The sequence below is a fragment of the Dermacentor albipictus genome, chromosome 1 (assembly GCF_038994185.2).
Source record: "Dermacentor albipictus isolate Rhodes 1998 colony chromosome 1, USDA_Dalb.pri_finalv2, whole genome shotgun sequence".
Taxonomy (NCBI): domain Eukaryota; kingdom Metazoa; phylum Arthropoda; class Arachnida; order Ixodida; family Ixodidae; genus Dermacentor; species Dermacentor albipictus.
The window spans coordinates 365329004-365354703 of record NC_091821.1 but is presented as its reverse complement, the minus strand read 5'-3'; the positions used below and the strand labels follow the sequence as shown (position 1 = coordinate 365354703).

At 46.0% G+C, this 25700-nt stretch overlaps 1 protein-coding gene across 1 annotated transcript in view; it reads left to right on the top strand.

The window, feature by feature from the left end:
* Positions 1–1429: 1429 nt before the first annotated feature.
* Positions 1430–25700, top strand: part of LOC135906970 (arylsulfatase B-like) — a 35490-nt gene continuing 11219 nt past the window's right edge. Inside the window, exons 1-7 of the mRNA XM_065438611.2 lie at positions 1430–1596; positions 10816–10924; positions 11658–11817; positions 16823–16935; positions 19933–20043; positions 20723–20848; positions 22120–22246. Of these exons, the coding sequence (XP_065294683.1) occupies positions 10820–10924; positions 11658–11817; positions 16823–16935; positions 19933–20043; positions 20723–20848; positions 22120–22246 (742 nt within the window). The 5' untranslated portion in view covers positions 1430–1596; positions 10816–10819. The remainder of the gene's footprint in view (positions 1597–10815; positions 10925–11657; positions 11818–16822; positions 16936–19932; positions 20044–20722; positions 20849–22119; positions 22247–25700) is intronic.

The following is a 25700-nucleotide window of genomic DNA, read 5'->3' as shown; positions in this document are numbered from 1 at the left end:
GGTGATTGTCAATTTTTTAGCATTTCGCCTCCATCGAAATGCGGCCGCCATGGCCGGGATTCGATCCCGCCCCCCTCGGGCTTAGCAGCGCAACACCACAGCGACTACGCCACCAGGGGGGGGGGGAGGCGGGGTGCTGGTTCAGACCACAATACTCGAGGGAAGTGATTTTGAACTTTCGAATAGAGTAATACAGTTCGACACGCAAATGTTAGATTCAAATTGGAATATTACAATTATCGATACTCTCGAGTATTCACGCTCGTCCATCAACAAATACACGTTCATTAGAAGCGGTGTTATCAAAAATGCCTTGCGAAGAATTTGCTTGAACAATCGAAGATGGTGATCCTCCCAATAAGGTTCGTAATTTTGACATATTTAGTTGGTGCAGGTTGCTTCAATTTCGTTTCCTGGGCTGTCAACGTCGACTATACAATATAGCCTGGTGTCTGTTAAATATATTAATGACAAGTTTCAAATAAAAGCTTGCAAGCATTTAATATAGTTGCAGCTCTTTCCCACCTTCTAGACCGATTTTATAGCACTCATGTTTATATATACTGTGGCCATACTAATGCGGCATCAGGTGCGGCTGCTCAATAAGCGTAATGTTCCGCAACTTAGCAGTAAGTGACGTGTTCAACCCTCTGATACAGCAAGAAAAGTCTTTTATGAAAGCGAAATTTAAAAACCCAGATGCGTTCAAAATTAATCCAAGATCACCAACTACGACGTTCGTCATAGATAACGCGCCGCTTTGGCATACGCAAAGCTATCGCCAGTTATTTTTGGCACCTGTATGACACTTTAACCTACAAAAAGAGCAAGCTAGAAACGTACCTTGCGCTAGGTAGCGTAAATAAAGCATTGATAAGAGGCAACAGGTGATATACCACCCTTTTGAAATACACCGGACCCGCCGTGGTTGCTCAGTGGCTATGGTGTTGGGCTGCTGAGCACGAGGTCGCGGGATCGAATCCCGGCCACGGCGGCCGCATTTCGATGGGGGCGAAATGCGAAAACACCCGTGTGCTTAGATTTAGGTGCACGTTAAAGAACCCCAGGTGGTCGAAATTTCCGGAGTCCTCCACTACGGCGTGCCTCATAATCAGAAAGTGGTTTTGGCACGTAAAACCCCAAATATATATATAAATACACCGGAACCACGGCACATGCCCCTACAGAGCAGCAAGAGGGCTCCATAATAAGCTCGTCTTGCAGCGCATTGCGCTCTAATTAATCTCGGCGCGCATAGCCCACGCGGAAGTTTGATCGATGCGCATGCGCTGCTGCCGACGACCATGGATGACACATTCAGCTAACCTTTAGCGCAATCTGCGACCTAGGGGTGGCTTTTGTTATGTTTTTTTTTCTTCTGGCTTCCTGCGATGTTTTCACAGACAACATATCTAACGAAAGTCTGGTATAAGAAGGCATTTGCCGACCTAACACAGCGGTGTTTTCCCTGAATCGTTGCGTTGGTGCACTTCGTAGTCACCCCAGTGCTGTATGTGATGCTGCATCGTTGCCACAACGCATGTCTGGAGCTTGAAAGGACGTTTACGGGCCTCGCCGGATCCCTGTGTGCTCTCGGTAAGTGCGAGATTCCAAGCTAGGATCATGTGTCCCCGAAATAACCGGTTGAAAGCTGCTTTCAAGCACAGGTAGAAAGCCTTAAGTGGTTCATAACACCCAATGGCCTTGAAGAATAGACGCGTCATCTGGTCCCATGGTACAAAAACTGCCATCATCACCAATGGCTCATATCCAAGGAAAAAAGCAAGCAATGGCTCATCGGTTTCGTAATGCAGAGGCTACAAGCACAGAGCAAAGTGAAGCGAACAGTGCATAGATTAATTGAAATCACCCATACAACACGCAGAACAGAATACGTTTCAGTATCGTGCTGAGAGGATGCAACGTACGTCGAAAATTCGTTGGCGCGAGTCTAACCCCGCTATACGAGCGCGCGAAGCCGCAGCTAAGCGTCGAAAACGAGCCGAAGGAGCCGAACTGCGAAAGCAGCACCGCGATGATGTGAGACGGCTCGTTACCAAGTATGCAGCAGACTTTCGCCTTCACGTGTTACAAGAGTGCAGCATGCTGCTGAACATTTATTTAGTATTTCCGGGATCCAGGTGATGAAATAAGTATAGTTTTCGCAAATATCTCTTGTCCGACCCCCCTCCCCGTTTCCAAGAAGAAAATAAAATGCAGCACACGGATTTGCTCGCTTGAAAGGAGTTCAGAGCAAAATTGGTCTTTGTTATTTCTACGGGAAGTGGTAATGGTTCACAGAGTTACATCCCAAAGGCGCTCGAGATTGCAGGAAGGTTCAGCTCACCTTACAAACGAGTCCAAGTCAATTTCTTGGCAGTGGTCAGTTGCCATACTACCTCTTGTGATTGTTCAATCCCATTGAATGGTGGATGGCAGTTGCAGCTATTGTGTGCAATAATAATCACAATTATACGCCTTAAGCAATCCGGGCACAAGTGACAGTATAAAATTCTGCTATGCATCCGGTGAACAACTCCAGTCACTAATGTTTCAGTGTTCTCTTCGCTGGTCGAAGCCGCAGCATTGCTTAGGCTGTTGCATTCGCTTTGAGACACCCGGCCATTGCACCCCCAAAATGTCCAGTGTTTCACGGTGCGCGGAACGACGAAGCACAAAGGTACTGAACTGCTTGACGCCTTGAAAACACGCAAAAGCCATTGCGCACACGCAATGGCAGCGACTCAGGCAAGTATTCCGGAACATCATCCGATGGTTATACGTAACCACTATCACTGTTTTATTCTTGAGGGGTTCGCGAAGCCGATAAAAAAGAAATTGCACACTTTCTGCCGGTGAAGTGCAAAACGCGGTGCCCCACAGGCAGGTGCAGCACTTTGCACACGCTTTTAGATCGATCGATTGCAGTGTAAGTCATGTCGTCTGTTTGACCGAATCGCTCGGTGACCTGGGGTGTGCGGCCATTCTACTGCGATATCGAGGCGTCGACGTTGTAAGGCTCGAAAGTGCAAGCTCGGCCCGTGTACGGAGGGTTAGAGTGTGGGTCTTCAGAGACGCGGAGTGTGTTCGGCTGCGAAAACTGCGAAGCGAATGAAACGCACCACACAATCAAGCGTCTTTCCTTTCTTCAGATCGCTATCGCCGCCAATGCTTAGTTCAGTCGCCTCGGTGGCGGAACTAGAACAAACTATCGCTTATATTCAAGCGGCGCGACTTTGTGACATTGTAAACAGGCACCAGCGTTCCTGTTCAACTACCATTTATACATGCACTGGTAAGTAGAGTGGGCAGTGAACATGATGCTAACATTATCTCATATTTCACGGGGAGCTGACAAACGCCGACAGTTTCCTGGTAGTCTCATCTCGGGTACCGTCGAGCTGCTGCGCATCGCGCCAGCGTTGTGAGATGCCTGGTAGTTGCCAGGGAGAAGGAATTTGCCTGCTGCATCACGCTGATATGTTGCATCTGCGTATAGCTAGAACTCAGCCGAGTGCCTGTGATGCCCATTATACGTCCCTGTGCTTGTTATATTGTGCTGCCGTCACTGTATCATGGAACCGTCCGAGGGGTTCAATTGCGACGCTTCTGGGAAGCCAGTCAAGACGCAAACACAAAAGTCGGGCGGTGACGGACCTTTTCGGTTGCTGTGCGAGCACGTCGCGACGCCATGTGCGTATTTTGAATACGCGGGCCTAGTCCATTTTTATCAGTAAAAATGGACAACGCTTTGTTTAAAAGGAAGCTAAAGCCTGATCTTGGCAAATTTCAAGAGCCTTTACGTAGCGACACTGACGTAAATAAGAAATTTGAAGGACCCTTAAGCTTCGCCTTTAAGAGTGGAACGCGATAGCATTCAAAGATCCCTGACAGCTTCTTACACTTCCAGGCAACTGCAACTTATGTAACTGTAATGTTTATCGGGGGGAACGCTGGCGGCGAACGCTATGCATGAAGGTGACTTTTCTGGTAGAAACGTAACGTCTTACGCATAGAGTTTCCTACAAAAATTACTAGAGGGAACTCTGGCGCTGCAGTCGTTGTCCTGAATGATGGGAAGTACATGGATTTGTCTGATCTTCGTGCTTATGGCTTCAGACATTCTTGTGGCTTTGTATATTACGCTATATAAATCTTATTGTCGTACATTTCAGCGCAATCTTTATTCTTCGAAGTGCAGAAGACGCCGGGAACGCGTATAATTGCTATTAATTGCAACGATTGAGCTTGTCTATGTGCCCAAATCGAAACGCACCAAGCGTCTCAAAGCACTGGCATGCCCTCGATAAATTCATAAGTGCGTTTCATTCGCTTGTCGGTACATGCATCTGTGGCTTAATGGTTTCAATATAGGGCTTCTTTACTAGAGTCCCTGTGTTCGAATCCTGCCGTCGGGTAATTTTAATGATGTTCATTTATGGCTAGTTCATTTCCCCCACTCCCTGATCGCCCTTAGAAAAGAGGGCTTACCGGTGAAGTCCTCCAGTTTTTTGGTCGCCAAACATAATATTTCCCCTTTTCATGTGATTCATTCTGAAACACCAGACAAGCCAGTGTGAAAAATTTCACCACTCTCTGTTTCAAAGTCTATTACCGAAGTCTTTGGTACAGGTTATGAAACATCGAGGATAGCAAGCGGCAATCTCCTTATGGAACTCCGTGACCAGAAACAGTATGACATACTGCCCAATCTAGTATCATTTGGGGATGCACAAGTGACAGTAACCCCACACCTTATCATGAATACCCCCCATCGAGTTCTCAGATGATGATCCGTTGGAGCTACGTTAAGCTGAACTCCTCAAGGGTTATAGGGAGCAGAACTTCATCAGCGTTAAACGAATTAAGATGCGTGACAGCAAGGAAATGCAGACCAAGTACTTGATGCTTACATTCGGTTCAGGCATTCTGACCGAGTCTATCGAGGCCGGGTACATCAAGCTCCGTGTTAGGCCATACGTGCCATATGCCCTCAGATGTTTCAAATGCCAGAATTTCGGCCACAGTTCACAGAACTGCCGAGGCTGCCGAAATTGTACGAAATGCAGTACCCATGAACACACTTCTGAATCTTGCGAGAATTCTCCCCACTGTGTAAACTGTGATAGGGAACACGCCGCATATTCGAGGTCGTGCCCAGCATGGAAAAAAGAAAAGAAAATGCAGTTTAAAATTGATCTAACGAAACACGATTTTACGAAGTTCCGATATAGCGAAGAAATTCAAATTATCGGGCAGGTACCGACCGGGTTCAATGTCATCAACCCGAATTAACGAACCTAACATGGCCGAACTCGATTTCACGAAGGTATTCCTGAAACAAATGAGTAGAAGAAAGCGGTGATTCCTTTCTCATTTTGACGCAGACCGGTTTTTCTTCGCGCGTGCGCTCTAAGCTCACGCTTTAAAACATCTAGGCGCTGTAGTCACGGCCCTAGCTTCATTTTGACGAGGATGCACGCCACGCCCATAGACGAAAAAGCGGACTCCACGCCGCTTTGGTAGGGGTGGCGGTGGTTGCGTTTGTTATGGCATGGTTTATGCAGCAACAGATCGCTGGATTAGCGGCAAATATACGATGCTGCGGTAGCTTTTGCGTGTCGCGGTTACAATTTTAGATTTCGGAGGGTCGTAAAATTTATTTCTCGATTTGACGAACTTGCAGATTTAACGAAATAATTGGAGCCCGGTCATCACTTCGTTAAATCAAGTTTCAACTGTAGTAACAGTTGAAACTCGAGTGCAGCCTCAGCCTAAGTACAGCTGTTCAGAGTTTTACAGATGCTTCAAAGTCGCAACCCATCCTCTCTTATGCCGCTGTCGGCCCATCGTTCTCGGAATCCGATGTTCTACACCCTGAAACCAGCATCTTCCCGAGAGATGTTTATGCATTACTGTCGGTGACTAAACACATTAGAAAAACAAAGCTTCCAAAGGCCATTATATTCGCAAATTCCTTAAGTGTCGTCAAAACTTCACAATCGCTACGAAAAGACAGAAATCACGTACTATACACCCTTTATTCATTGCTCTCCGAAACGTATACATCCAACCAACCGGTTGTAATATGTCGGGTGCCTGGGCACAGGTGTATAGAGGGTAACGAGCTTGCAGATAAAATAGCAACTACGATAGCAACAAAACCTAGAAATCTGACCGTTCTCTATCCTGCCACAGACTTGAAGCCATTCTTAGACAATAAGCTCTGCAACTATTGGCAACACGTGTGGGATGAGAGCACATTGAATAAGCTCCATCTAATTGAGCCAGTTCTAGGGAACTGGCCATCATTAACAAAGTCACGACAATCTTAAGTTCTGTTTCGCTGCCTCCAAATAGGGCATACATATGCTAGACATTCATACATTTTAACTGGCGCTAGCAGATGTGGCGAAAGGCTTACCGCACTTCAGGTTTTGCTGGAGTGCCGGGACACAGAAGAGCGAAGACGGCACTTTCCTTTGGCATACAAACAACGTATCCCCTTACGTTCGACGCTGTTTCTTGGCCCCGAACCTCTATTTGAAACCAAGGCAGTGGATAACTTTTAAATGATGTTGTGTTGCATGTTGTGGCCTGAGGTTCGTAGCCCTCCCTTTATCTGGAGGGCTTTGCTGCGAGGTTAGTGTTTAGTAGGGCACGTGCCTCCAGACCCTCGTGCTCAAGGCTCTTAGCGAGGTGGCAGTGCTGCTGAAATCGACATTTTTTTTGCGTTCTTTCATTTTAGAATATCTTATATGGTCATCGCTCACATTATTTCTGTTTGACATTAATTTAGTACTTGTATATTTTACGTACCTTACCGCGCATATTTTATGCAGCCTCGATACATCTGACTGTTGTAACTCACCATATCATCGACGCTCCCAGACCATTTCTTGGCGTTCCTTGGCCCTTGCACCCCCCCCCCCACACACACAAACACAAACAAACAAACAAACAAACCTATGCATCATCATCATCATCCACCCAAATCAATGTTTTGACCTGCTACTCGGCGTTGAAGGTAGGGGAATGGGTTTAGAAAGAAAGAATAGAGAGTACGTTGATTATAAGGATGCAGATGGTAGTGAAAAATCTTGCACGCTCCACGACTCAGTCTCTTATCCGGTCCGCTATCATACAAAAATTTGCTGCGAGCCTTCAGACTATCAGGCTGATGACGTGGATGCGGCGAAGGTAACAATAGAACATTTTCAGTCAATGGTGCAATAACAAATTTTGACAAGATGCCTGTCAGAGATTTTATCTGTACGTCAAGTCATGGCCAGATGCACAAGACTTGCTCTGTCGTCTCAGAAAACCGCATTCCTTACAATTCGGACTATCGTACCGGCCGGTCAGATGCCGGTAGCGCCGGGTGAAAGCCACACCTAATCGTAATCTGAGCAACAAGCTTGCATTTTCATTGTGGGTGGTACCAGTAGTTTCATCTTTGGGTCGAGTTCATGAAGGCGGTGAGGATGATGACCTTGAGAGGCCGAATATAGTGCAGTATTATCACGCAGATGTCTATACACTAGGGCATTATTGTCTAGCCGTGAAAATGGGATAGACTCTGGTGCGGCATTAATGTGGGTCATCTTTGCCTCCACGTCGGCGAGCTCATTTCCATGTAAGCCAGTGTCCCGGAATCCACTGAAACCTTATGCAATGACCAGCTGTTAGGGCAACCTTTTGATACGAGCACCTCTTGAGCAAGGACATAGTAAGGTCCTCGTTAAAGTGTAGAACCGATCACACGAAGTGCCGGCTTGAAATCGCAAAACGTAGTCCAAGTCTGATGCAGCTTCACCGATGTATAACGAATTGCCTCCCGAATGGCAAGAATCTCTGCTGCCGTTAATGAAGTTTGGTGGTCGAGATGGAAACGCTTACTGATCTTCATATTCGGTATTGCGAATGCCGCGCTTGAAGTGGTTGTTGACACCAACCCGTCAGTACATATATGTATGGACACGCTTGTATATACTAAGAAAGAAATGTTACAAATGTTATGAGCTATACAAATATATTACCATCATATAGGCACCATCTCCGAAAAAATCTAACTTTTTCATTGATGGTTATTCCACTACAAAAATGTCCCTGCAAGCACTATAGTTGTGTGCGCCATGCGGCGAAACAGTTCTTCGATGTAAAACACAGCGGAACGTTGCGTGTCTTGCAGTAAACTCTTGTTTTCGGCGCGGATTTCCTGTCGTTGTAGCATCACTTGAAGTTTCTACAAGTCGCCACCTTGGCAGGCTCTCAAGCACTCCAACCTACAACAAAGAAAAAAATGTAATTATAGGATTTTACGCGCTAAAACCACGACCTGATTATGAGGCACGCCGTAGGGGGGGACTCCGGTCATTGGGACCGCCTGCGCTTTTTGAACGTGCACCTGAAGCTAATTAGTGCGATGAGTACGATGAGTCATACATAAATAGCCGGCGCCGCAACCAACCCGCAGGTGACATTTGGGCGACTGTTTAATTAAATTCTGGAGTTCACGTGCCAGAACCACGATCTCATTATGAGGCACGACGTAATGAGGGACTCCGCATTATTTTGACTCCCTGCGCCCTTTTAACGTGCACCTATCTCTAAATGCACAGGCGCTTTAGCATTTCGTCCCCATCGAAATGCGGCAGCTGGGCCCGAGGTTGAACTTGTGAATTCGAGCCTAGCAGCGCAATGTCACAGCCACTAGCCTATAACTGCGGGTGCATCGACGACTGTGCTCGACGCTGTCGCTGTGCTTTGAGTCGCATGTATTTCCTGGGCAGAATGCTCTCCCTATGCAGAGTTACATTCGCGACCAAACATTTTGGTACTTTGTAGTTCTGTCCCGTCCTACAGCGTGAAAACTCATCTTAACTAGTTTGTCGGTTACCTCCCTTTGACCCCCCCCCCCCCCCCCGCTACCGCAGGTTAGCAAACCGATTATTACAACCTGGTTAACCTCCCTGCCTTCGCCTTTATTCATCTCTTCAGTTTAATCTCTGATTCACATTTACAATGTTGATGCAGATGTAATAAACTTATTGCTTTCATTTATTTACTGGTACAAAGTGAAAAGTTTGGCTTCTGAAGAGTATACGCTTTTTCAATATTGTAACAATGCTAAAGAGAGCTTTAAAAACGTTTTGAAAAAGCTTTAAGAACAATAAGCTTCAAAGAATCCTGTATCTGCCCTAACGCCAAAAGGCTGTGATCAGGGTGGATCAGTTGCCGGCATACTTTTGAATACTAGGCCAGACTGCAGGCTACAAGCTTTTTTTCTTCTGCTCGTTCTATACTTGCGGCTAACTTTCTGTGGCTATGAAGGGAAAGCGCGCACAAGTGAGAGCGCTTCTGAAAAGAGTCCCGTGTTTCAATCCATAATAGTTTAGGCTGGGGAGACAGAACATAAACACCTTATTAGGAACAGTTAAGACACAATACGCTACTGAGTGTAAACGTTTACTTGTTTGGCAGCTTTTTTCTTTCGCGTCTGGGGAAACTTGAAACCCTCGCATGTGGAAGCTGCGTCGATTCAGTGTCTGTTCCGACCAACCAAAAGCACTGTCAAACGCTGCCGCACTACTTGGCGCGGTAGCAGATGTGCAACAGCCACGCTCCCGCAGCTTTCCCTTCATAGCCACACAATGTTGAAAGGATTTATACTTGCAAACACAGAACGTTGAACTAGTGAAACGCAGCTGGTGGCACCGAGCATATGCCATCATGTGCGCATGGCACACGGCTGTTAGCCAGATGTCGGTCCGCTGGTGGACCTGGCCACGTGATGCTAACGTTGCGAGAACACTCAATTCGCACGCTCGGCGCGCAAAGCAGGTACGTGGAAAGCGCGTTGGCCGCGATGCGCGAAGCCTCGACTAGTATCTGTATATTGATACGTGTACTTGTTTATCCTCCTTTTGGGGACTGAATTTCACCCGCTGACAACTGAAAGCTACCGCTTGGCACAAGACGCGCCCAGATGACTTGGAACTACTCGACTGTTATCGTTGATTCCATCTGTTGCGTATCTTCTCGCTTAACTTTTTATGATGAGATTGTGTACACGATGTAGTATTCTGTAGTATACTGTCTGGAAGGCACGCGGGCACCAGCGATTACGCTGGGACATTCGACGACTCATCTATAAAGCGGACGCGCTTGACCCGATGATCAGATTTCGAAAATCGCTACCTGTGCTCGTCGCCATCGTTGTGCTTTAGTGTAGCCTGCTTTGTGGCTACATAGCGGCTCGATAAGTTAGTTTCGTGATACAGCTTTGCTATACTGTATTCTTCAAAGTCACTAGAACGTGACAATGCCGTATAATTATTTCCCGTGGCAGTTCAATAGCGTTCGCGCACTGTCCTCCCTGTGTAGAGCCATTTCTACAACCACTAAAATCTCAAATAAAAAGAAAGTGAGAGTGAAAAGAAAGAAAAGAAGGGGGCGGGAGGAAGCGAGAACAAAGAATTCGAGCATTTTTACGATTCTTTTAGGGTACAGGGCCTTACGGGGAACCGCAACGAATAATGTTGAAACAAAGACTATTAAAAAGTTATTATCTTCATATATTACTTCTCCTTCTAACCCGCAAAAATGAACTTGCGAGTTAGAAATAGCGGACCCTAGAAACAGGCTGTGTACAGACTGGGCGTTGCTCGGTGTGTTAGTCGTGAGGAAGCACTTAGTGACATAACATTCCGACTGGGGGTCGGAGCAAACATCAAGATACAGAATCGGATCGACGAATTTGATTCCGATGCTGCGAATGGCTTGATAAGACAACCCCTTTTCCCTCTTTTACAGCACAATGACAGCCATGCTGCCTTGTTTGTGTCTGCTGCTTTCCCTCCTGTCAGCATCGCAATGTTTCAGGAGGCAGCCTCACATTGTGTTCATCCTAGCCGACGATATGGTAAGCTCGATCGTTGTGTACACGTTACGGATGCATATTGTTACCACTCCACATTATTTTGTACTTGCAGGGGCATGCATACAGAGATTAAAGGCCTCTCATTCCAGAAATTCGAGCAATGTGGGGGTGCTACGAGCATGTGTAACCGAATGAAAAAAGCAAATGCTTCTGTGTCAGCATTGTTTACTAATTTCGGCCACGGTGATTCGGAAATGTAACAGAATGGTATCTGCTAAACGAAATGAAAGCGCTTACATAAAATTTGCTTCACTGCAATTAAAATACATCCAGTAAGTGTCCTGCAAAGAAAAAAATAAAGACTTTTAAGCTTCGGCTTTAAGAGTGGAACGCAATAGTATTCAAAGATCCCTGACTGTTTCCCACGCTTCCCGGCAACTGCAGCTTATCTAAACGTAATATTTAATGGGAAACGCTGGCGGCGAACGCTATGCACGAAGGCGAGCTTTCTCGTAAAAGCGCGGCCTCTTTCGTGGGCCAATCGTGGCACAGTCACGCAAAAAAAAAAAAAAAATCTACACATTTGTTCAGTTTTCCGTTATTGTTTCACAGTTTTAATACTTAATTTTGAGAAGATTTAACAGAAAAGGCATACGATCTGGCGTACGGTGCGGAGGTGAGGCAGGCGTTAAGCTCTCCCCATGCGTGGGCCGATCCCGAAGATTTTTCGATACGCGCTTCTGTTCACGAGCTTACTCATATGTGCACGTTGCAGGGTTGGGACGACGTCAGCTTTCACGGGTCTCCTCAGATACCCACGCCAAACATGGACGCCCTGGCAGCAGACGGCGTAATACTTAACAACTTCCACGCACAACCGGCCTGCACTCCTTCTAGGGCAGCACTCATGACTGGACTGTATCCGATACGAACAGGTGAGCTGATTGTAACGAGGAACCAAATTTACACCCTTCCACACCATTCCTCCCAAATATATTTTGTAAAGGTGTCATCCTATTTGGGAATGGGTAAACCTCGTTTCTCTGCATTGGTCTGCATTTCACCTCAGCTTGTGCTGGAACCGTATCATATCGCTGTCATGCCACTGTGTTCTCGCTGCTGAGTAATCTCATGTCATCAGTGCTACAAACAGTCAATTTTTAATGAGAAAGTATTATATGCCCCATTACGTGAAAATTCATCGGCGTGACCGAAAGAGGGTACCAAAAATGGCCGATGACGCGAAGAGTAAATACTCGTAAAGAAATGCTCGGCTTGACATTAAATTTCTCAGCGCTGTTCCTGTAAACAAAGTAAATTAATTGCTTTAAAAAGAAAATTTTGTAAATTTTTGTTTGGGTTTCGCCACGGTTGCGGCGGATACACGGTTTTGGCTAACTAATGGCGGGCTTAATGACTGCGCCATACTATATGTCACGTCGAAGCCATATGACTGACCAAAGGTGTGGCGTAGTGCGTGCATAATTGGGCACATAACGGCATAGTCAATGGGGAGGAGGTGGCGCATGTGATGAGCGTATGAAATGAGTATAAAATAAGAAAAAAACGCTAAGCCAGTTTCCCGCAGTGAAAGCTGTCAACACAGCGAAGCTGGTGGTCGTTTTCGCAAGTTTGACCTCGTGTTTAGCGCGATTTTCACGAAAGTCTTTTGTCTCGTTATCATCGTTTTTGCTAGATCGGAGCTTCGGTTCCGGATTGCGCACACTCTTTAGTTGAGTGAGGTTGTGATGAAACCCCAGTCCATCACACACCTGGCAGCTGTGGAGAAATTGTCATGAACCGTCCATCGGCACCCTCCACGGAAGGAATCTGCGCCGACGCCTCAGACTCCTACTCTTAAAGTTTGGGGTTCGCTTGCCTCTGCTGGCACTTGGCTTAAGTTGCCTTATCTTGAAAGTAGGGGTTAGCTTGCCTCCACCGGTACTTGACTTGCGCTTCCCGTCCTCGGTCCTCGGCGGTAGCGGCTTCCCTCCGTTGGCGCTACCCTTTCGCTTTTCGCTCTCGAAGCTCAGGATTTACGCAACGTCGGCGCTTACCTTTATAAATTAAATTCATTATACTTTGTCGCCAACTCTCTGGTATGATTCTATCTTTTAAAGTTTTTTCACTGCTTTCACCAGAGCTTCCTTACTTTTTGGTCCTAGTTCATTAATCAGCCTAACGGGAACCTCGTCTTGCCCTGTGGCTGTGCGCTTAGGAATTTTCTCTTCGGCTTTCTGCCAGTTGAAATTTGTCAGCACCAGCTCCTTTTACATCTGGTTCTCTCATGTTTTTTTTTTTTTCAAATACAATCTGATCACTGCCTTGGGAAAATTCGGCGGTTACTTTTCGGATGTAATTTAGTGCCGCTTCGCCTTCCAGTTTGTTTCCATCTTCCTCCAGGATATGTTGTATTGTTGTTGACTTCCTGCCTAATAATTTTATGTGGTTCCAAAGTAAAATAAGCGCGGCCTTCTTTTTCTCACGTACTTCTGACAACCAACGTTCACTTTCACATTTTATCTTTTCTCGCACCAGTATTTGAACCATAGACTTTTTCTTTCGGTATATTTCCCATTTACTGCTTACTTCATCCTGCGGCAGCTGCGCCTTCTTTGCCAGCATGTGCTCTGGGGATGCTTTCTGTCGTTCGGCGATGGCTTCTCGTATCACCCTGTTCCACCCGCTTTTCGTTTCTCTTTCATGTTTCTCTTTCCATATTTCTGTCGTTATTACACTTAAAAGCTCACTATATTCCCACTCTTTATTTGGCCATTTGCCAAGTTTTTCCTCGACTCTAGTGGCTGTATTTGCTGTTTGTTCAGCGTTCAAATTCGGACTGGCCATTTTGCACTCTTTTTCTCTTTCCCACCTACATATTCCATTTTCAAAATTATGCGTTTATGGTCACTCCCTATGCTGCTACACCCTTCCTCATCAATGACCATTTCTCTCAACTTATCCTGAATTCCTTCTGTCATCAGACATTAATCAATGGTTGATTGTCGGTTTCCCACTTCCCACGTGATGTTCCTTTCACACTAAGGCTCTGTATTCGCGACAACGAGATTATGTTGCTCACAAAGGTCTAAAATTGACTTCCCGTTGTTGTCGGTATTGCCATCTAAATCTTGTATGTGGGAATTCATGTCACCTAATAGGATAATTTTGGCATCATTTCCGAAACCCTTAATATCAGCACGTATGCATTCCACTAGCTCTTGATTCTTTTCTGTGCAATTATTTCCGGTCCACAAATACGTTACGTCCAGCCAAGCTTTTTTTCCCCACTCATTGTACCTGATCACCAAAGATGCTCTTGGCATTTTGAATTGACTCTTTTCCATTTGGCTCCGCGATGGAGGAACATCCTGACTTCCCCTCCCTTTATTTCCGACTTTGTTCCGTTGCACCCTTCCCAAATGTAATTCTCAATCACTGGAGGCTCTTCCGAGTCCCTAAGGTGCGTTTCCTAACCGCGTGCACCCCTATTTCTTCTCTATTCAACAGCTCCTCAGTCTCTGCCCGCTTTTCCTTCCTTCTGCCGCCCTGCATGTTGATGTTAGCCTATTGTACGGCGAGCTCTCTTTATGGTTTTCCTCTTTTTTTCTGTTATTGACGGCGACGCTATACTGAGGTGTCCTTAAGGGCCTTCTTTACTTCTTACTCTGGCCTCCTGAGCGCCCGTGGGCCCTCTAAAAAAGCAACAGCGCGACCACCGAGTCGCCAGCCCACTTCTTGTGCCAGCCTGTAATTGAAGTGGATCCAGTCTCGTTTAAAGCCACCACACCTTCTCACTTCCCTGTTTACTTCGACAACCTCGAAGCCTTTCTCTCGGCTCCTATTCCATATCGCCTCATTAGCAGCCACTACGGCTCTTTGTGCGTGACTGTCACGCACAGCACCTCCGCTACCGTGCACACCACGATCTGCACCTGAGAGGATAGCTTGCGCAAGTCATCCACCCCATTCGCCAAGCGCTGGCTTAGTCCTGTCCCTTTCCTGTTTAAGGTGTCATTTAGCCCCCCTGCTACTATGACAAGGTCCCTACCGCCACTATTTTATCTCCTTATACCCTCTCCCCAAATGTTTCGGAGCACCTGTCCAGGTTTGAGACGCCCGCGATAATCACCATTTCACTCTCTCCTACCTCTCCCTGCTTCCCTTTGTCCCCTTCCGCGTGATTCGGACTTTACAAGGGGCATTGACCCATGCGCTCCTGTTTCTTCCGCGTGGCGGCCTCAAGGAAGGTCCGCTCTTTCCAGCTATCCCCTCACCACGGTGAATGCATTCCAATTACTTTGCTGGCACTCCCTATCCTGTCCAGTCAGGGCACTGCGTTCTATTGTCACGACCATTTTCGTTCACAATGATGGCCCTGTTCAGCTTTTTCTCTGTTGCTTCAAGTCTTTTTTTCACTACCTTCCATGCATCACGCACACTATTTAGCTCATTTTTGAGCTCTTCAACCTGTTTGACAAGCTCTTCCTGGAAAGCCTCCATTTTCTCCAGCCTAGCATTGTGTGTGCCGATTGACTTGGTTCCCTCTCCATTCTCATTCGTCCCCTCATCTGCTCATCTGCCTTGAGGGACCCCCGCGCACTGTCTGCACTCCCGGCTTTCTTGCCATGAAGTGCACGGCTTTTTCTAATGTGTGTGTGTGTGTGTGTGTGTGTGTGTGTGTGTATATATATATATATATATATATATATATATATATATATATATATATATATACACATATATATAATGTCACTATATAGTGACAAGACTACCAGAAAAGTCGCTGAAGCATTTCATATCACCAGAAAATCTAATAATAATAATATTTGGGGTTTTACGTGCCAAAACCACTTTCTGATTATGAGGCACGCCGTAGTGGAGGACTCCGGAAATTTTGACCACCTGGGGTTCTTTAACGTGCACCTAAATCTAAGCACACGGGTGTTTTCGCATTTCGCCCCCATCGAAATGCGGCCGCCGTGGCCGGGATTCGATCCCGCGACCTCGTGCTCAGCAGCCCAACACCATAGCCACTGAGCAACCACGGCGGGTCACCAGAAAATCTCATAGTTGCGTTAGCAAAACATCTTTAATCTTGTCGGTGAAAGAAATGGCATTTCTGCATAAAGGATAGATTGCTAGGCAGGTACAACGCGTGCGAATGTTTGCTGTCCGGAGTTTGTATGTGATCATTGATGTATTGACCGGGCGCATGCGTGCCCAGTTTTCTACGTATAAATGTTCGACTTCCTACTTCAAATAAATCAGTTGTAAGTTCAGCGCCGTGTTTGTCTCCTCCTCATTCTGGTCCCATCGTTTATGCGCTGTTTGAGTTTTTATTGTTACTATGCAACACCAACTCGCCCAATCCGCTGCCCTTCTATGGATGTCAACCTGCTACTTCAAGTATATGGCGTGCGTACCAGGTGGTGAAGTGAAAAAAAAAAGAAAAAAAGGAAAGCATGGCCTTTTCTGTTATTTGCTACGGTGTCTTTAGCTTTTTACCACTGGCTTCGTTTGTATTGCTCCATGTCAGTGCTGTTTTGTAGATCAGCTGCCAATTTTCAGTAAATCGTAGCACGTCCGCCACAATTGCGCATGTGGTTATTTCTTTAGGCGCATTTCTTTCTGGTGTAGCATTGGGACTGGTGAAATATTAGGCGCAGTAAGTACTGCAGTCTTTCATGCAGTATCGGTTCAACTAAACATACGCAGGCGGATACAAAACAGTTTTCCATCCATACGTAGACAGCATTTATTGCGGTGGTGGCGCACCTCGGTCGTAAGGTAGAGAAACACTACTAGCAGCGTACAGCAGGCGTCAATATCTCTTTCAGATCCATCTAAAACGCTCTGTAGCCAGAAATATGCACATTATCTTTCTTTTGACCCTTAAATTTTGAATCGCTTGCTCGGCTCTCTGCACTTGTCGTCCAGGAATGCAAGGGCCGGCGCTTGACGTGGCCGATCCATGGGGGTTGCCGTCGGACGTACGGATACTGCCTCAATACCTCAAAGACCTGGGATACGACACTCATCTCGTTGGAAAGGTGTGGCTTCCTTATAACTGCGCCACCGACGGCGTTTTCCAAATTTCCGGCGGTTGAAACCTACCACCCGGAGATCATTGCACTTTTACAGTTGGCGTGTTATCGCAGCTGCACCCGTGCATAATAAACACACATTGGAAACAAGTGGCGCAACCTTTTGTGAGGAAACGACATGCCATGCCCAAGCACGGAATAGCAGCTGGGTGGTTCATTTCGTACACATCGTGCACGCGTTCGCAGCTCGCACAATTTCAAAACCCCGATGATAGCAGCGGATACGAGCTTCCTCATTATCTTACTGGTATCTAAATATATCTTCCATTTGGTAATCAACGTTGCGCTGTCACCGGACTTGCTTCTCCCCTTCTCCCATGACAGTACGCAACTTCACAGGTACCGAGTCGGAGTGGGTTATCACAGAACAGTAAATAAGCACTTAGAATAGTTGTCAAGACAGGTTTGCTCGGTTTCAGAGTAAATGCCGATCCACCAGCGCAAGCGGTGGCTCAGTTTACTTCATTGCCAAGCGTCATAGCACGCCTTTGTTTATCTTGTATTGGTTTGTTTGGAACTTGCACATTGTTCTTAATAGAGTGTTTGCAGCGCGATTAGAGAAGAAATATGAAGTCATCGATATCCTGTATATTCGCGCAGCAGACACTCGGTTTTCATGAGAAGTTTACCACATAATGGGTGATTACGCATTGGATAGCCTCACAGGGTGTCGCGACGCTCCCGTAATCAACAAATTGCGAACTGTCTGCTTTATGACTCCCCCCACCTCCACCCCAATGGATGCCTGTGCTAAAGGAAACGATTGGCAGTAATACCACATAATATTCAAGCAAACTTTTCCACAGTTCCAAACGTACCACATGTTCTCCTGGAAACTGGAAGCACGCTAACATTTTTGCATTTGAAGGCATTTGAACCCATACGAATCGAATAAGATCTCACTCGGCTGAACTCGTTATAGTTCTGACTCTGGAGCTGAATGTGAACTAAACAGACAAACGTGGCTGTGAACCCAAACCGATCCAACCCCCGCCCCCTCCCTCCCCCAAATTTCGCCTCTGCACTCTGCAGGAAACACTGAAGTGTTCATTATTCGTTAACATTGACAAAGTCTAGCCTTCGACAATGAGAGAGTGCAAACAATGAAAGTTTAGATATGAGCCCTTGTTCTGCGTATAAAACTTCACCAATAGCCAAAATTGGGATATGAAAATGTTTTCCTTCCCTTTCATAACTCTGAAGTATTTATACTTACCTTCAATGAAGCATTCTCGGTAGTCTAGCTTTAGGATCCATCGTGGATCGTGAATTGTCATTTTTTGTTATTCGCATATTCATTAACACTGAACATTAACCACAGTATACAGAAAACGAAGTGCTGAGCTTTAAGGGAACCTCGTGTGAAAACATTCCAGGAAGCTTCGAATCAAGTGCCAGAGAAAATAGAACATAAAAACGAAGTTTGATTTTAAGCACTAGAAGCGATACCTTTAGTGTTACACATAACAATGGAGTATAAATGCACAGCCCAACAAAATATAAACGTAGTCTCTCAATACCGAAAGTAAAAGGCATCGTACAGGCCCAAGTTAATATAAAACAATTTACCCTCTATTTGCTGCTCATTGTCTGTGTGGTTCGAAAGCTTGTCAGTGTTTGAGCTAAGCAACTGGCACCACTGGTTATGCTTTTAGGCGGCATGAACAGCGTAGGTTAGAGCCTGCCAAACGTTCCGACTTCATGACCCACCGGGATAAACATGCCTGGTCGGGAAAAGTTCGGCCAGGTTGAAGCTTGCGCTGCCATCTGCCAGAGCATGCGGCATATATATCAAATGGTTCTTCAGTTTTAATTGCGCTTCGAACAATCACGTACTTGCATGTTTATTTTCAACAATTACTTCGGAGTTGTCCAAGTGAACAGCTGTTGCGCTTGCAACAGCTGTTCACTTGGACTTTAATGCAGCTGTTCACAACAATAAAGTGCCCAAAGGCTCTTCATGACAGCAAGACAGTCAGCATAAAGGAAGGGAAACAGTACATATTATAATGCATAGAATATATAAAAGGATTTGCACGTATTAGAATTCACTTGCGTGAAGGAAACACCACTAGTATCGCAAAATTAACCAGATGAAAAAATTCAGGCAAGCACACTCCCATTTTATACCACGACTAAGCAAAGAAACACATTAGGTTTATGAAAGGCGCAATACCACAAAATTGTAGGACTGTATAGCATTAATGAGAATCCATACACAAGTTAGCACGTACAGGCTCGAACGAAAAACACTTCCCGTGGAATCTAAGTGCAGATCTAACATATTTTGACTTAGTTTCACTAATATAGTCCCTATTTACCGTTGCCGGCATGTGTTCAAACAGTATTGGCCAATTGTTTCCGCGATATTAGGAATTCTTATGCCATTGTGCTTCAGAATGTAACGTTCACAGGTCGTGTTGAATCCGCCTATTTGTGCAACATCCTCTTTAACTCATGTCTAGACAGACAGACTTGTGCCTCCTGTACAGCTAGTCTGCTAGTTAGTGTGTTATCAGCGCCGACGCTACGGCTACGTGTAATTAAAGATTGTAATATCATCACACCACATCACACCTCCTTCTGGCCTCCGATGCGCAGGTATCGCGCAGCAAGAGAAAAGAAAGAAAAGAAATAAGAGAACTGTGGGCTTTATGACGCCTTATACATTCATCTACAGTCACCTTGAGCATTGAGAACAATTACCAGTACTCTAAGACGCATATTTTTCTTTACTCGTCTGTAGATAGAATACAGTTTCCAAGCATGCATATAGTGTAACTAAGAATAAGCCGAAATTCGTTTATTGATAAAATAGCCATTTCAATTGACTTGCAAACAGTATCCACCGTTCATAAAACGCAGCAGCAAAGTCGAGTGCAATCTTTCATAACGCTGTTTTTTCAGTACCAGTTGTACAGCACGCTCATTTTTTGTGCGCAGTGGGCTCTTGGCTACTACAAGACAAGCTTAACTCCGACTTGCCGGGGTTTCGACAGCTTCTACGGCTATTACAGCGGAGAAGAAGACTACTACACCCACAGCGTAACATATGTACGTATGCTTCGGAATGTTGCACGTAGCCGAGCCGAGCACATTAAGGCGACGCTTTCGTTGCGAACTCTCCCGGACTGACCGGAACTGGGTGATGCTGTCTTGCCCATTAGCTCATACGCAGGACATAACTATCATTTGTTGCAACCATCGCAGATTCCTGGTTTACTTGTGCTGTTTTCTACGGAATTACGCAGAGGTAAACAAATGATGCCTTAGTATCCTCGTTACAACAAATATACGTCATCAAGCGCACAATTCCTTTAATAAAGTAAACGAGCTTAAGGTTTGGGATCTCGATTGGCTGGTGTTTCGCCGAGTAAAGTTCACGTGACCGTAACGTTTCAGTGCCTCCAGGATCGGCGCGCCGACCCTGTATACAGAGTCATACCTGAAGGGTTCAATCTCCCGGATACCGTACAATGCACAGCACATGGGTCGCATGGGGGGGGGGTCTCCGTGTCTTCACTGGCAGGCAGCTAATGCCTACTGTGGAAAACAATGCGCAGAAGATAACCAGTCGCATGCCATTTATTTACCCGCTTCGCGAAGACTTCGCTTCTCATATTACAGCAGGTGGGTTGGACCTGCATATTTTTTTCGTGCTGAATACAAGTCATACGTGAGTACTCGGCAAACTATGCAGAAATTGTAGTGCCATATGCATTTTTCTTTCCAGAAAAACCACACCGGTCAGGATTTCTGGCTCAACATGGATCCTTTATGGTCTGCAAACGGCTCCTATTCTACGACGCTGTACACGCAAAGAGCAAAGCATCTCATCCATAGCCGAAATAAGTCAAAGGTAAGCGTATGTAGATTAGATTTAGCTGGGGGATCAAATGGAGTGGTTGAAAACGCTTGCTTCCGATTGCTGCATTTGACTGATATGTCACCTACGGCTTAATGGGTGCCAGCAATGAGTTGAAAAAAAGATGCTGATCGCCATGGGAAAAAATAAACGACCTAGTAGAGGACCTAATCGATCATACTTAGGCGCAAAGCATAAAACGTTGTGTAGTCATGTGACGTTCATACGACACAAGAAAACGGAGTAAGCTAATTAAACAACCTTAAGTTTATCGTGAGACCATAACTAAATACTGGGTAATCGTACGAAATGTTGAAACGTCTACGGGGAAGGCACCAACCTCCGGGAAAAGCATTCCCGTTGCCTTGTTATGAGTGCATGTCAGTCGTGCCCTGCATGCTAGCGCTTCTTCTAACATAGGCAGCGAGTGATATTTCTCGTGCCAAGGAATTATTATTATATTTCACTGTAATGATGAAGAGATAAACTCTGCAGATGTCTGAAGGGTTACGAGATGGGGACAACCTCAGGATGGAGACAGGAACATCGGGAAATCTGCCAGTCCGCCTGACAGATAGCGATTTCGGTTTGTTATCCTAAACACAAGAAAACTGGCAAAGCGAAATATTTTCATTTCAAGTTTTTCATTCCAGCGATATGGGTTTGCACGTCTGAAATAAATACGAAGTCAGTTTCTAGGTGTTGAATGGTTCCTAGAGTGGCTATATATGCAATGATGCGTCTTCATACAGCATCATGAGCGAGAAATAGTGTTTTGTTCAGTTGTTTTAACGCTATGATGCTTAGCTTTCTTTGGTCCCCATGGTTGCCTGCCAAACGCAAGTTGTTCACCAATTTGCAGACGCTTGTAATGTTTTAATTGAAAAGAAAGATTGTAGAACAAGGAATGGTCGCTGGAGCAAATGTTTCAACAAAGGTACTTACCTGCCTTCTTCAGGGCAGTAACTGAAGTCCCCCTTCCCGTAACTGGGCTCCAGCGACATTTCTTTTTATACAACTGTTTATTACTTCAAGCCTCCATCGACTTGTGAACTTCTGTTTTCTGTGACGTTGGAACCGCAAAACACCACATTCATTATCATTTGTTTTGTGTGGATTACGTGGAACATGTAACTCCTAATTCATCATGCAATGAACTAAGCACTATGTGGTTGCATACACCTGAGATGTGCTACAATTTCCCGCCGTCGATTGTGCGATGCACGCTCCCACATTGCGTGCCGTTTTCGTTGTCCCATTCGCAGCCGCTCTTTCTGCTGCTGAGTCATCACTCCCCGCACGGAGCAGGAGAGCCTGAGCCATTTCAGGCGCCGCAGGAAAATGTTGACAAGTTTCCTTACATTGGAGAAAGGAATAGAACAATTTACGCAGGTAAGAGACTGAATTATGCAGTGAGAAAGTAAGCAACGAATCGGCTGGTGGTGTCCGCGGTACGTGGTGCGTCCGTGGTGAAGTGTCTGTAGGGCTCAAAGTTGAAAGATGCAGAAATCAAGTACACGGGACAATGTAATGTACGGAATGAGCATTGCGAAAACAGTTTACTTACGCTATTGGATACCTGTAATACCATTAACACCTGAAAGGTCATCGTGTATCGTACCCCAGGACAATGAACGTAATGAAACAAAGCAAAAGCAAGCCACCAGGAATGCATTATAGTACTGGGATAATTCAAGTAGAACAAAGATAGTGGGACTAGCCAAATAAATTGCTTTGGTTATACCTATACAATGAATTCGCTGACTGTCAAAGGCGAGGATTGTTAATTAAACTATTGGGAGTTATTCTACACAAGTGATCTCTCCCATATGTTCTCTCAGGAACTTGCACATCTGCGCAACAACCGCAGTTCGCGTCCTGCAGAGTTGTTCAGAAGAATATGTACTTGCATTGCCCTTTCTCGCTTGCAAGTCTTATCCCTCATAGTATGGGGGTGTAATGTAGCATAATACCTGTCTACTTTGTAGCCTTTCTCGTAAAGTTAACAGATTTCAGCTCTTTCTACTATATTGCGAATATTGCGTCACATTCTACGAGTAATTTTGTTCGTGGAAAGCTTTCGCTCATCGATATCTGGTGCCATTTTTTGGAAATCTTCTGATTGTGAAGACACCGGAGCGACACTTGCTTCGACCAAGGTTATTCAGAGAAGTTCGCACAGCAGGCAGGTTCGCACATCAGTCTGTGGTCGCCCACGTCAATTCCTGCTTATGTACGGCGTCACAAAGTAAATTGTCGTTAATAAAGTGCGTTTGTATCCGTCAAAAGATGTCTGCCCACGGCAAAAAGAAATTGTAATTTCCTTTCCTCGTGGGGTGCTGGGGGACAAGGGAGCTGGTCGTGTCTGGAATATTTAGGAATAATAAGGTTCAGAGGTTGGAAGGTATAGTAGTATGCTTACAATATTGATAGTATCAGCGACTTACGTTCAACGTAAGAAGCGATGTAGGCGGTTATTTGTTGGTACGTTTCTGCACGTAGGAGCTTATGACAATGTTACTTATACATGGTGCCATACTTGATGCTCTTGAATCGGTTGATCTTGGTTGTAGAGTGCACCATGGAACCCGCAGATACTTGCACATGGCGCCTTCTTTTAAGAGCAATAGCGGTCCGACCTCCTTACACCTCACACACCATGGTGTTCCTCAAGGTGACATCTTGAGCATTGCCATTTGTTGGGCGTGTTGGTAAACTGACTTGGAAAGCATATTTAGCGCCAGCAAACAAGGACAGAAGGGAGACGTCTCTTCTGTCCTTGTTTCCTGGCGCTAAATATGCTTTCCAAGACATCTTGAGTCCCGCGCTATTCAACCTTGTTCTTCAGTCTCGTTGAACGCTTACTAAGTGAAACGCATCCAAATGCCAATGTACGACGATGACGAATGCATGTGGACGCGAGGTGTAACACGTCCTCAGGTACGCGCGAGCTTTCAAAGAGCCAAGTCGTCAATATCGGCGTGTCTTAGCCAAAACGACCTCTGAATTCCAGCTGAGAAAGGTGCGCTTGTCGCGTTTACGCCGGAGCCAAGAACGCCGTACGCCATAACTGTCAATAAGCAAAAGCTTTGTTACAGCAGGTCGAACAGTTTCTTAGGAGACATCATTGATCGAGAGCTTAGCTGGAGCCCTCAGCATTTGGCCTACCCGAAGAAAAGACAAACAGCCACTTCCACCTTTTCAAATTCTTTACAGGAAAAAACATGCGGTACGTCAGTACATGTGACGTTAAAACTCTACAGGGTGCTGTTTCCCAGATATGCGAGATACAGCTTACTTGGAGTGACCAATTCTGTAAGAAGTAACATTCGCACAATCGAAGGCATTTAAGTGCAAGCACTCAGGGTTTCTTTTGGATTGCCACGCTGCACATCAACAGCGGAAATAGTTGCCATAGCCAAGGATTGCCCAGTGACAACCCATATGATATTGGAAGCGCTCGGAGCAAACATTAGGCACATTGGCAGCGCCCCTTCCTATCACAACGCCTACCTGCCAGAAGGCTGGTCCATGCGTCCTTTTGCCAGAAGATATTGGCGCACCATGACTGCCACCGCAAAGATTATACGCCTGCCAAACGAGTGTTGCCACCTGATTGATGCTTGGCTCGGCCACAAGTTCGACTCTGGGATCCAGGAATTTAGAGGAAAGCAGGAGTCTCGTCGCCAGCACACAAGCAGCTATTTAGGCTCATGCTGCACGGCACACACAAGGCGCATCTTCAGAAGCACCATCTTCAGCTTCACACTGATGGCCCGACAACTGGGGCGGATGTGCAGGAGCCGCGATCTTCGCGCCAAAGCCGCGATCTTCGCGCCAAAGCCGCGATCTTCGCGCCAAAGCCGCGATCTTCGCGCCAAAGCCGTGATCTTCGCGCCAAAGCCGTGACCATTAGGATTAAAAACTCTCACCTGACTGTGTCTCCTGCTGAGGAGGTTATCGCACTTCGCAGCCCATTTCGCGTGATTCGTATAGAGCTATCGCGAAAGGGGGGCATATCACGAAAAGGGGGCATATATATCTCTGCAATGCCTGATATCCGCTCTACGTTGTACACCACAAAGCCAAGTAGTGCTGCAAATAAGAGAGCTACGTCACCAAATTGCCCAGAACAGACATGACATCATTTCAGTGCTTCAAGCAGCTTCCGCATTATGGGCAACGAGCATGCCGATAAACTGCTAAGAGGGCTCACGAAGATGCCATGAAGGCACCCATCTCGATATCGGGAACCGATGCAGTGACAAAACGTCGCGTACTCACATGTGATGTCACACGATCCATGTGTAACACGCCAGGTTCCTGTCATAGGCGTTTGTACCGCTACCGCCTGGACCCATCCCTCTGACTCCGCAATCCATATCGTCTATCCAGATTCGAGACATCTGTTGTTTGCCAATTCTGACTTGGAGTATCTTTTACGACTGCACTTGCTTGGCGTTTCGGAATGGCTGAGAGTGCTTTTGTGACAGTTGCGGCACCAAGGAAACCGTCGAATATGTCTTCTTCGTTACCGCGCTAGAGGTCCCAGATACATTCACTCGTGATGGCGTTGGCAGACCTCCACTATCGGCCGCTTTCTGCGCACACAATCTTGGAATGCCTACTGATACGGTCATCACGCCACAGGGTGATGAAGGTGCTGCTACAATTCCTCCTACAAAGGACCTAGTTGAACGACTGTGACATTACCGCATCCCTTTGCGTGCGTTGGTGTCTTTCTTTTTCATCACCTTCCGTTGCTCTGGGTGTGCTTTTCTTCTTTATCCTTCTTTTCCCCTTTCTTCAGTGCAGGGTACCAACTGGATAGTTACCTTCCGGCTAA